Here is a 13,066-nt window from a genome sequence, read left to right as displayed (position 1 = left end):
GTGTTAATGTATGTTTTTCAAGGAGTTATTGTTGAAGAAATATTTTGAGAGCCTGCACTGTTAATTCCAGGGCTCCAGAATCAAGGAACTTTCTACTCTGTACTATATTCTTTCTGCCATTTATTTTAAGTAGTTTGGGTTAATAACAATTAGCAATCATACAGTTCAAGTGAATATTTCGACTTAGAAATATCACAATTGTTTTTAAACTAGAAAAATGAAGGACATTAACTCATCTGTAACATCCGTGACATGGAATAAACGCTATAAAATATTTACCGATTATGTTTTTGTGAACTAATTGGATGCCATGAGATTTGCATAGCTTTCACATGGACACTATGAGAATGAATCTCTTTTTGCTTGAGACAGAGACCTGTGTTTTACACTTTTTGTTAACAAGGTGTGAAGTGAGGTCACAAATCTTGTAACATCTGTGACAGAGGCTATCTTTATTTTCTGCAATAATAAATTTTATTCAAACAGCTTTTTTTCTGTAAAATGATACTGATCTTCTAATTGATTCTAATAATAAAAGTTTGCAAAAGTCATTTCATTTTAAATATAGGTTATAGAGTTTGAAAATAGTAAAAATGTAACATCTGTGACAACTGAAATAGCTGAACTCGAATCTGAAACTTAATGTTACCAACAGATGTGCATAAAAGGGCAGCTTGTAAAAAAAAAAAAAAAATTTCCAAAATTTGAAAAACAGGTATTGATCTTTCCTTGTTAAGTTGTTGTTGTTTTCTAATGCCAGGCGTTTGACAATAAAGTCATTTGTAACATCTGTGACAGAGCCTATCTTTATTTTCTGCAATAATAAATTTTATTCAAACAGCTTTTTTTTTCTGTAAAATGATACTGATCTTCTAATTGATTCTAATAATAAAAGTTTGCAAAAGTCATTTCATTTTAAATATAGGTTATAGAGTTTGAAAATAGTAAAAATGTAACATCTGTGACAACTGAAATGGCTGAACTCGAATCTGAAACTTAATTTTACCAACAGATGTGCATAAAAGGGCAGCTTGTAAAAAAAAAAAAAAAAAAAAAAATCCAAAATTTGAAAAACAGGTATTGATCTTTCCTTATTAAGTTGTTGTTGTTGTTTTCTAATGCCAGGCGTTTGACAATAAAGTCATTTGACCTCTTGCACACCAATATTTTTCAAAGATATTATCATGGCCAGCCACTGAAGCACAGATTTTGAGGTGTTCCGAATCCATTTCTTGGTTTGAGTTGCATAATGGGCGGTTAGGGGACTGATATATTCCTATTCTATGCAGATGTTTGGCCAAACAATCATGGCCTGTTGCCAATCTAAATGCAGCTACAGACGATTTTCGTGGTAAATTGGGAATTAACTGTGGATTATGATGCAGAGAGTTCCATTTTTTTCCCTTGAGGTTATATTATCAAATTTTGTTTGTTGAAGTCTAAGCATGTAGATTTAATAAATCTCTTCACAGAGTAATACGTAGATTTAGTAACAGGTCTGTAAATATCAGTGCTGCCCTTCTTTGCTAAAGCATCCGCATTCTCGTTTTCCAGGATTCCACAGTGGGATGGCATCCATTGGAATACAATTCTTTTATTGGGTGATATTAATTGAGAGCGTCCACACCTGTGGAGTAATGGTCAGCGCGTCTGGCCGCGAAACCAGGTGGCCCGGGTTCGAATCCTGGTCGGGGCAAGTTACCCGGTTGAGGTTTTTTCCGGGGTTTTCCCTCAACCCAATACGAGCAAATGCTGGGTAACTTTCGGTGCTGGACCCCGGACTCATTTCACCGGCATTATCACCTTCATATCATTCAGACGCTAAATAACCTAGATGTTGATATAGCGTCGTAAAATAACCCAATAAAATAAAAAAAAAATTGAGAGAGCATTTTAGTTATTTCTGCTGTTTGAGATGAAAGTGTGTGTTGAGAGACTATTGATAGAATAGCTGCTTTGGAGTCTGACAATATAACTGCATTCTTAAATTTATTGATGTGGCATAGAAGATTCCTGAGACTTTCACTTATTGCAATGATTTCTCCATCAAAAAATTGTTGTTCCATACCCAAGAAATCTATAAAGTGAGAAGAGACAGCACGTAACACCTGCACCGGCACCTTGTTCTCTGGAGATCAAGTTAAGTAGATACATTGTTTCCCTGATGATGTTTTATGTTAGAAACTGAGAGCCTTCCAGTACTAACCGGAGCATTTTAAAACAAAATACAAATCAGATTTCCATCTACCCTCTGTTAGTCTGAGCTGTCCTGTACAAAAAGTTCACTATTCACTTATTACAATCGTCCCCAATGCACTGCATAATTAATTAAAGCTTTGAAAGGTCAAGAGAAAAAGTTTAGAATAGAAAACTAACAAAATTGCTCTATACTCATACCACAGTCTAGTAAGCTATATACAGTCACGAAGCTCAATACGTAGTAAATATGCATCCATAGATAGTTGCTAACCACTAGGATTACTACTATCGCCTCATTACAGACAATGCGAAATAGTACCTGCATAGTCTATTGTTCCTAGTACCCTCAAAACTCAAGCTTCGTGACTGTATATACTAGACTGTGCTCATACTTTCTACTCAACTGATTAAATTGTTCATGCTTATAAATTGAATTAATATGGTCACCGGTAAGTTACTATGTACTGTACTGTAAGCTATTTTTGTACGTACTATTATTTAGCCTATCTTCTTTTTCCACATCTCAAAGCTACAATGATGGTGTAAAATCTATGGAATACAATAAATGAAATGAAATGACAAGAAAATAAAAGGACTTCATTACCCACTTCTGAGAATGACTAACACGAAGTCGAAACTAGTCAATCAGGTAAGTAATTTACGGTTACTAGGCCTACTTACTTTTCATTTTAACATTAGAAAGTTGCTATTGTAACTAATTCTTAAGTTAAAAGGCTATAATGTTATAAAAGATACAAATTTTAGCCTAAAGATTTTTACGGTAACATGTTAGATTCCGTTATGGGTAATTAGCAAAGGACCACCAGTCTTTTACAAGATATGAGACAGGATTAGTGGGTTACTTGAGGGTATATATAAGTGACGTGAAGCCGAGGATCTTAAATCATTGAACTCTTTTCACATAGGCCTATTTCTCGGCTCAGGTCACTCTCAACTAACCCACTAATCTTGTCACATAGGCTTACCTTGTAAAAGACCGGAAGTCCCTTACTAATTACCCTATTTTGATCCATTCTCATTAGGTATATGTTGTATTGGTATGAAATGTTGCTTGTAATTTCTTACTCTTCCTCAATTAGGCTAGCCTAGATATAATTTATAATTCATGTGAAATGTCTTCATTTCTTGAATTATTTAATAAATGTAGGCCTAACCGGCTGTTTTCTTATAAAAAAAAAAGCATAGGCCTATCTGCTGCAGTATTTAGGCGTAATCTTGTTAAATCTTGATTTAAAAGTGTTCAAATTTTGCTAGGTACAACAAACTTAGAACTTTTTTAATGTCATAATTATTTTCAGATAAGTTACGATCTAATACAATAAATATTTACTTGACAATTTTTTTTTCAGTCTATAAAAACTTATCTTTAGAATAATGTATCAGAAAACCATTATAACAATCAATAGAATTATTCTTAAACAAATATTTATAGACCTATATTAAAAGTTGGAACTGCTGAAGTTTTTTAACTATACTGTTAAGTTATACCTTATAAATCTTGCTGGTACCGGTAACAGTTTTTTTTTTATCTGATTAAGTCATGTCTAGGTTTCAAGACATTATACCTAGCCTACAGACAATATGTAGATAAAATGAAGAAAACAAAAAAACAAAAAAAAACCCAACAACTTACTGGTACGTTTAAACTGGAATTCAAAATGTTCACAAGTAAACAAGTTTAACACTTCACAGAACTAATATTACTTTCTAACTTTCGAAACTGCCTGAATGAAATAATAAATGTAAATAGGTATAATTACAGGCCTATGCATTGGGGTCTACTGCATCAGTATCAATTCCATTACTAATCTAGATCTAGCCTATGTTTTTGCGCCAAAATTCCACTCAACATTATGACCTAAGAACTCTACAGTTTTAAATCGAGCCTCCGACACTTCTTTTCAGGAGCCAAAGCAACTAGAGAGTAATTCCCACCACTTACCTCTTTTTAAAGTTATAAAAGCGGGGAACTCTTAACTTTCTGTCACCATGCTTGTACGGAAGATAGCCTATCTTTAATACCTAGGCCTGTGTCGGGTAGAAATCACAACTCAAGGGACATCACCACCCCAAGCATGGCAAAATACTTACAGTGAGGTTAAGCACGCCCATAGTACTAAACCGGTGTGATTTTGTTAGTGACATGACATCACTTTTAATGAAGTCAACATTCATAAATCATTACTTATTACACGCATGAAGTCAGGGTTTTGGTATTTTTAAATCAAACATAGCCTAGATGTATATTATGAAGTGACAATTATTATTTACTGTGCAGTGATTGTAATTTTAAGGTTTTACATCCGCTTGTACATCAACATAATAGAACATCCTCTGAAAAATACTAACGAAAATATTATACCCTATGTGACATTCGTCTACCTAATTCTCCAAACAAATTATATGCACTGAAATGATCTTACAGTTTCATAAAATGTATCTGAAGCGCTCATCTTGTATAATATCACGATAACTCTACATAAATGCACATCAGAACTGGGTCAACGCAAAGGGCATTTGACACCTGGCAGCACGCTTGGATAAGTATCTGTAAGACAACACTACTTGTACTTCTAATTCTGGGATGATGAAACATTACGAACATCTCAAAGTTAACACTGTAATAATATTAAATTAGCATTGCATTCAAGTCATTAGGTGTCATACACCTAACCTCTGTTATCTATAATTCAATCCATCGAATGTGACGGTTATTCCACACTTCAACCTAGCCATAATGTAACACAAGTTCATTACAGTCAATGTAAAGTAAATAATTTTCACAAAATATTCTGTAGCTTAGAAGTGTCACAGTTCACTGGCAAAATCAGTGATCCTTATTAAAGTCTATCGGCACCGCTCTCCACCGCTTCGAAAAGGTATGACCAAACGTCATTCTTAACGGCAGACATGCGAACGCCAGCTTATGCTAAGCGGTCTCTCATATAATAATTGGAATTACAAAATGTTACCTCTCCACTCTCGGCTGCCGGAGAATTTTCTATGATGTCATAAATGATTGGTGGTAATCCAGCTGTTCCAAGCAGTGAAAATCCTAAACCACAAGATTCACTTCGCCGTAAAACTACCTTCACTTCTTCCACCATGTTGAACTTACTGGCGCATTGCTTTGATGATACACAGATTCAATATTCAACTGTTTTGAAGGCATAACCTTTCCACTGATAATGTAACAGATTTTCAATAGATGTCAGTAATATATGTTTAACCTGGACGTTAGGTAGCGCTATGAACTGGCTAGAGGAAATTGCAACTGTGAGTATAATTGGCTGCACTTCCTAATCAATGGAAATCTTCAGATCAGCCAATGGAGCCAATGCAAAACTCCTGTTAACCTGTGCTCCTGTTTGTTCCCTCTCAGCCTCACTTCACCGATTACTGTTGGCAGCGCTGTGTTACAGTACCAGGTTTATAGCGGAAATAAAGAATATAGAGCTAAATTAAAACTAATTTTTAAACTGAAACCTATCAGTAACTATAAGTAATTTAAAATTGCTAATCTAATTTTTAAATAAAGTATTTCCTCAAAAGATACTGTAAGCTCAGTTATATTAACAGTTCAAGTGTATTGACGTACATAGTACAAGACCAAGATGGAGCCTATTTCACATCTAGTTAAAGTTTCTATTCCTAATTATTTATCAGGTTTACCTATTCCCGATTCAATTGGTGGTTGGTTTAAACTAGGAGGTATTTATAGCTTTATTTCCTGCATTCATTGGTTTGGAATATGTAATTGAGATCTTTTGTTTTATTTTGAGCGGCTTCGTCCAAACGATGCATGTGTGAAGTTACATAAAATGCCGAAATTTATGCAAATAATTTTAAATACGACCTTAATATGCTTATCTTGTTTTCAGTTCGTGATTGGGCGTCACTAATTCCTTTCGGGGCAGCGGTAGCGGGATTGACGTATATGTCCTATAAAGCTTTTTGTCCCGTGGCAAGAGGACACTGTGCCAAGGTATGAAATGCAGATTTTTTTTATCTACTACAGCAAGTGAATTTTTTTGTCAGTCATCCTTTCAAGATTCCGAGTTTTATGTAATAGGGCTGTAGAAGATAGGATGTAGCAGTGCCAATGTGAAGACACATTCTTCTTTAATTAATTCATATACAATTCTTTGTAGTTCTATTTTATATAAGGAAACTGAAAATATTAGATTGGTAATATGATTTTATAAGTGGCTATTGTAGTGACAACGCATCAGTAGTTTTTATTAGGCCTAATCATGCTCTTTGTAATACTGTATTAGGCCTATGTAGCTAAATTATAACAATGGGAGCTAAGCAGACCTTTCTTTTTTCAGAAATCGAAGCCAACAGTGAATCCTGGTATTCAAAAGGATGTCGCAAAAGTAGTTGATGTTTTTGATGTTGAGGATATTGGAGAAAAGGCTTCCTTTTGTCGCTGTTGGAGAAGCAAAAAGGTAAAGGAAAACAATCCTTCTGTTACAGATAAGAATCTTAAAACATGAAAATGTGATGATTAAATGTAACCAAAGTAAAAACCAAAATAAGATCAGAACAAATATGGGGGTAATTTGCTAGGAGACGTCGTTGCATATAGACCACTTTTACACTAAACTTAACGTTAGTGTATACAACGTATACTAAACCACTAACCTAACCTAACGTAACCTGTCACAGATTAAAGAAAAGGTAAGGTTAGGTTAGTTTAGGGTTTTAGTATATCTTGCAAAAACAAATTAGGTTTAGTGTAAAAGTGGTCTATATGCAACGACGTCTCCTAGCAAATTACCCAAATGGGTAGCTTTTGCGCTATATGAATGTTAGTTAATTAGAAAAGAAATGGAATTAGATTCACATGATAAATGTTGCCTAAATACTGAGAAACAAATATGATGTAAGTAGAACCTCATTACTATACAGTTTTTTTTTCTCGAGGTTAGCCCAATTGAAATGCAGCGATTACGTGAGAAATTTCACTGAAATAATCCTTAAAAAAAAGCACATGTAGATGATAATACCGGTAATTCAAGTGCTTGAAATGTAATAAGTAAGCCTGGGTTTTTTAAGCACTAAAAATGTATGTCTAGGAGACTGAAATAGGCCATGAAAAAGGTAATTCTCCAGAAGAACTTCACTAATGGAGGCACATTTCCCTTCGCCTCTGCTAATTATTAAATTAAATACGAAAAGTTCAGGACGTATTATTTGGGACATGGTCCTTTTCCCTAGTGTTTTGGCCTGGACCTCACGTTTGTTATAATGGTATTATAAGTTATGGAATGAAGAAATTAAAACACTTTCTGATGTCTTGTTGTGTCATTTGCGAGGTTGAGACCTGTCTTCGGACAGCTGACTAAACAACAACATGTGTGTAGGAATATCTGAAATTATGTTTTTTGTAAACAAATACTTCGAAAACTGAAGTTGCATTTCTAGGAATCTTGAGAAAGAGCAAGTAGTACAGACTAACAATAAGTACCAGTTTATTCTTCAGCTGCTGAGCGACACAGTGCTTGAGCAACTCCTGGCAACCTGGCCGTTAAAATCATAGCATTTCATGGAATAAAACTCACATGCATACTTACTAACCATGATATGTTGTATTTAATATGTAATATTAATTACATAATTTTGTACTCACCTTCATGACAGTAGCTGCTGGAAATGTTGACCATTTTGCTCCAGCTTCAATTTTTTCTTCTGTAAGCACACGAGATTGTGGTTGTTTTTTTTTCTGTCAGTTACACAACCTGTTTCAATAAACTTTTTCACTAATTGTTTCATTGCCCTCCTGGTCGGAACTGAGTGGCTTGGAAAACAATTTCTTAATTTTCGCCTTGTTTTGCCACACGATTTTTTTTTTCTTTAAGAAGTTTTCAGTAATTTGATAGAAGACTGCTTTCCAACAGAAAATTTCAAGTTTTACATCAAGGTGCCTCATCAACAAAGTATAACATATACGCAGGTTTGCCACAAGGATCCAAGCTATCACCTATACTTTATAACTTCTACTCAGCAGATATCCCTACACAACCATATATTCACACGTTTCAATATGCCAACGACACCGCATTTTTATCAACCGCAGAAAACCTACCATTTGCAATCAATAGACCACAAAACTTCTTAAATAATTATGAAACATGGACCTACAGATGGAAAATTAAAATCAATCCCCTTAAAAGCTCTGCAATCATTTTTCAAAAACGACAAGCCCAACCCAGGACCCGACTCAAATTATTCAATACATACATCAACTGGACCCCAAAAATCAGATATCTGGGAATAACTATGGATAAAACACTAATTTGGAACCAACATGTCACTCAGTTAACAGGAAAAGCCATGGGTAGATTTCTTCAATTATATCCACTATTTAAAACTCCAGCATTAAAACATAAAACTAAATTACATGTCTATAAAGCCTTAATTCGAAGTATGATAACATACGCAGCACCAGCTTGGGCATATGCTAGCAAATCCGTCATGAACAAGATACAAGTTATCCAAAACAAAATATTGAGAACCATTCACGGCATTGGATGGGGAACAAGTACACGACAACTTCATGATGACCTCCGAATAGAATATCTCTCCGAATATATACAAAAAATCACAAATAAACTCTATCACAAGGCAGCACTCAACAACAACAAACTAATAAATTCTCTTGGCAGATATGATATAAACAGGAAATACAAACATCGCCGACCCAAACAACTACTCGCATAAACTCAATCCATCGAAATGACATCCACAAGATTTATACTATACTCATTCAGAGCCACCTACCATAGTTGAAACAAATTTATACTCCGTTGGACGCATTCGTGTCGACGGAATTTAGATATCATGCGGAAACCAAAGATTATAATATGCTACATAATTGAAGAGGAAGGGTTGATATCAACTGAAACTCTAACCAATCAACAAGATAGACGACTTTTGTGCCACACGATTTTTTTTTTCTTTAAGAAGTTTTCGGTAATTTGATAGAAGACGGGCAAAATCCAAGATGGCGGACGAAAACTACCAAAGCATATTGCCAACTATGAACCTTTAAATTACACCAAACAATTTAAAATCAAGACAGACAAAATCCAAGCTGGCGAACGAAAACTACCAAAAGAAATTCTACCAAAATGAACCTTTAAATCACACCAAACAATCTAAAATCGAAGATAAAAGTTATAAACACAGTCATTACTTACCTAACCAAAGAAAATTCAATCGTCACTGACGTCTTCAACAACACTCATTTCACTCCCAGTATACGATACAGGCTTCAAACCAGTCTTCCCATATCCAGGATAAACTTTTCCAATGTCCCATAAAAACACTGGCAAAATAGCATTAGGAGTGGTATATCCACGAGCCTTCAGAGAATTCACATAAATAAATTGAAAAATGTACATTTCGTTCTTGCACCCAGGTCTACCTTCTCATTTAATACCAATACTTTGACGTACATTCAATTTCGCAAAACTGAACCACGTATTCACACAAAATGAAGTTCTTTTAGAATACTTATGACATCTTAGTCTATAAGGGAAATTCACCAGATCATTCCTCGAAACCACACAAACAGAGTTTTCTTCACCACAATCCACACAATCCTTATTCTCGAACGACGGAATTAAACCGAAATCAATACAAAACTTTACACTCTTTTCTATATTAACACATCTCTCAAAAATATCATAAAAAGACAGAGTTTCAAATCCTTCGGCCATCAGACACAACTTACAATGTACAACCTCTAACATCAAACCCCACAACGTACAACCTCTAATGTCAAACCCCATCAAACCAACTACAACTCACAACTACTACAACCAATAAAAAAAAAAAAAAAAAATCACGGCGACACCTAGTATAAAAACCTACAACTTACTTACTTACTTACAAATGGCTTTTAAGGAACCCGAAGGTTCATTGCCGCCCTCACATAAGCCCGCCAATGGTCCCTATCCTGTGCAAGATTAATCCAGTCTCTATCATCATACCCCACCTCCCTCAAATCCATTTTAATATTATCCTCCCATCTACGTCTCGGCCTCCCTAAAGGTCTTTTTACCTCCGGTCTCCCAACTAACACTCTATATGCATTTCTGGATTCGCCCATACGTGCTACATGCCCTGCCCATCTCAAACGTCTGGATTTAATGTTCCTAATTATGTCGGGTGAAGAATACAATGCGTGCAGTTCTGTGTTGTGTAACTTTCTCCATTCTCCTGTAACTTCATCCCGCTTAGCCCCAAATATTTTCCTAAGCACCTTATTCTCAAACACCCTGAACCTATGTTCCTCTCTCAGAGTGAGAGTCCAAGTTTCACAACCATACAGAAGAACCGGTAATATAACTGTTTTATAAATTCTAACTTTCAGATTTTTGGACAGCAGACTGGATGATAAGAGCTTCTCAACCGAATAATAACACGCATTTCCCATATTTATTCTGCGTTTAATTTCCTCCCGAGTGTCATTTATATTTCTTACTGTTGCACCAAGATATTTGAATTTTTCCACCTCTTCGAAGGATAAATCTCCAATTTTTATATTTCCATTTCGTACAATATTCTGGTCACGAGACATAATCATATACTTTGTCTTTTCGGGATTTACTTCCAAACCGATCGCTCTACTTGCTTCAAGTAAAATTTCCGTGTTTTCCCTAATCGTTTGTGTATTTTCTCCTAACTCTAAATTTACAAAGTTGGTATTGCTAACTACATCCAACCAAGTGCCCGTCTTCTATCAAAATACCAAGTTTTCACAAATTGTGTACGTTCAAGCACAGAATATCTCACATTGTGCAATCTCCACATGGTAACTAAATGAGTGACACAACACAACTTCTCTCTGTCTATTCCAATCTCAGACTGGCTAGTTATTGAAATGTTATGTGAGGTATTGAATGCCAAGGGAAGGGAAGCTAGCCATATGACAGTTGCTCAACCGTCTCCGCTGCCTAGCGGCCAACGAATAAACCGCTACTTATCGCTGGAACGCTCTGTAACAGTAATAATAATTGCTGTATTCTTCTCGCAAGCATATCATTTAACCTGTCATGCACTAGGACTGAAGAGCGTAGATCATAAATAAATGTTTTGTCCAACTTCTTTTCAGTTCCCATACTGCGATGGTACTCACAACGCCCACAATGAAGAAACTGGTGACAATGTAGGACCGCTGTGCGTCAAGCGCAGTCAGAAATAAGGGAAAAAATAGCAACAGCACTGCCAAACTACTATAAAAGACTGCCATTGCAGTTCGCAGTTATTAGTCCCATATGTCATAGATTAACAAGGTGATTGTACGCCCATTAGTTTTTGCTTAATATTCAGGTAATGGAAAACTCCTTAAGCTAGGAGCCACGAAACTAAATGTGTTACTTCCCAAAATGTGTGTTGAAGATCATCTTCCGCCAGAGGTGGATCTAGAACTGGGGCAGATGTGAGACAGGGTCTACAATTCTACTTAACCAAGAAAAGTGGTCTCGATTCTGAAATCTATTCCAAGACAAGTACCATGCAACGTAGATATTGTTATTATACTTGTCATTAGTATTAAAAAGGTGCTACAGTTTGTGATAGTTGCCCCACTTGCCAATAAAGCTAGATCTTCCTCTGACTTCAGCATTTGTAGATTGGATTTGCTTCCCATTGTTTTTCCACTTCCTGTAGGACAGAATTTATATTTCAGATCATGCCATCTGGAATGGGAGATGCTATCTTTGTAGGTAATGGGTTGTTGAAAGAAAAAATAACAAAAAAAAAGTGTTTATATAAATAAAAGTATGAATATTAAATTTTGTACGATGTAATACAGTATTGTGTTACACTAGATTGGAGATCTCGAGGTCTCTGCATGTTTATATTTAGATACAGCTTTAAAAATATCTGAATGGTGACAATTTTCGTTAATCCACTTTCACTTTTGCGTTTGGTTAAGTGGGGAACAACAGGTACAAAGAATCATTGGAATGCATGAATTTATGTTGTTTAAAAAATGCAATAAAAATCTCACAATATTTCTGCATTTTCTTTTCTACTCCTTTCATTAAGACAGCCATTCCCAAGCTGGTCTCTGGATTCCTGGGGGTGTGTGGAACCGGAAGTGATTTCAAATGGTATTTTTATTAAGCTTAATTCTTCTTTTTTTTTTTAATCAGAGACTTTTGAGACAAAGTTTAACAGAAATGAGACAGCCTGAGGGATTACTGTCGGATGGCATATGTATAGTAGTGGTAAAAAAAACTGGACCGACCCTTGTAGCTGATTTCAGAGCCTTGTTCACTCAGAGCTATTAGAGTTTGGATAATCTTTAACGTATTAACTAAAAAAAAAAATCAAACACACCCACATAACAGACAGAGAAGTTCGAGATGACGCCGAGATCTAGTAGGCTCTGAGGATGGTGCGTGAAGCACCGAAACAGCTGTAAGCCGCACAAACTTACATAATTAACACGAGTAAGTCCACTAGTTAATCAATTACTTATATTCAAGTGTTAAAAGTAGTGTATGCAAGATTCAAAATAAAAAAAAAATCAATAAATGTTGGTACTCACATTAATGAGATGGATGAGCTTGCTGATTCTTGCACAGTTCTATATTTGGACATCTAGATATTTAATGACACTAGAATCACTGATATTATCTTCATACATAGTTTCTGAACTATTAACACTGCCTAAATGAAGCGTATCATCACGTTCCATTCTTTTCAAAGATCTGGATCGAAACAGTTTTCCATTATTTATAATGGGCACTATTTAACAGAGACATGGACAACTACTAGCATGTACCACATAAGAAAGATTTCAACTAACTGCTAACAGGCAAGCTAC

General features: G+C 35.4%; 2 protein-coding genes across 5 annotated transcripts in view; one reads left to right on the top strand and one right to left on the bottom strand.

Moving 5' to 3' along the window:
- The window catches only part of Efa6 (Exchange factor for Arf 6), a 593,207-nt gene extending 587,593 nt beyond the window's left edge, over positions 1 to 5,614 (bottom strand). For 2 of the 4 annotated variants that reach the window (XM_069824534.1, XM_069824535.1), the window contains exon 1: positions 5,193 to 5,614. In XM_069824534.1, the coding sequence (XP_069680635.1) occupies positions 5,193 to 5,327 (135 nt within the window). In that variant the 5' untranslated portion in view covers positions 5,328 to 5,614. The remainder of the gene's footprint in view (positions 1 to 5,192) is intronic. The other 2 variants (XM_069824537.1, XM_069824536.1) reach the window with 1 other exon arrangement.
- Positions 5,615 to 5,735: 121 nt separating this feature from the next.
- On the top strand, positions 5,736 to 12,248 carry Cisd2 (CDGSH iron sulfur domain 2). The gene is made up of 4 exons (XM_069824539.1): positions 5,736 to 5,931; positions 6,102 to 6,205; positions 6,552 to 6,671; positions 11,345 to 12,248. Exons 1-4 carry the CDS (start codon positions 5,835 to 5,837, stop codon positions 11,432 to 11,434), a joined length of 411 nt encoding a protein of 136 aa, XP_069680640.1. The 5' UTR covers positions 5,736 to 5,834; the 3' UTR covers positions 11,435 to 12,248.
- The last annotated feature ends 818 nt before the right edge of the window (positions 12,249 to 13,066 follow it).

Source organism: Periplaneta americana, chromosome 4 (genome assembly GCF_040183065.1).
Source record: "Periplaneta americana isolate PAMFEO1 chromosome 4, P.americana_PAMFEO1_priV1, whole genome shotgun sequence".
NCBI lineage: Eukaryota > Metazoa > Arthropoda > Insecta > Blattodea > Blattidae > Periplaneta > Periplaneta americana.
Note: the sequence above shows the minus strand (reverse complement) of the source record. Positions and strands in the feature narration are given on the sequence as shown.

Coding starts and splice junctions, on each gene's coding strand:
- Cisd2 (XM_069824539.1), top strand. CDS start 5,835: ATGGAGCCTATTTCACATCTAGTTAAAGTTTCTATTCCTAATTATTTA. Junction 6,206..6,551: donor CAAGAGGACACTGTGCCAAG/GTATGAAATGCA, acceptor TTCTTTTTTCAG/AAATCGAAGCCAACAGTGAA. Junction 6,672..11,344: donor GCTGTTGGAGAAGCAAAAAG/GTAAAGGAAAAC, acceptor ACTTCTTTTCAG/TTCCCATACTGCGATGGTAC.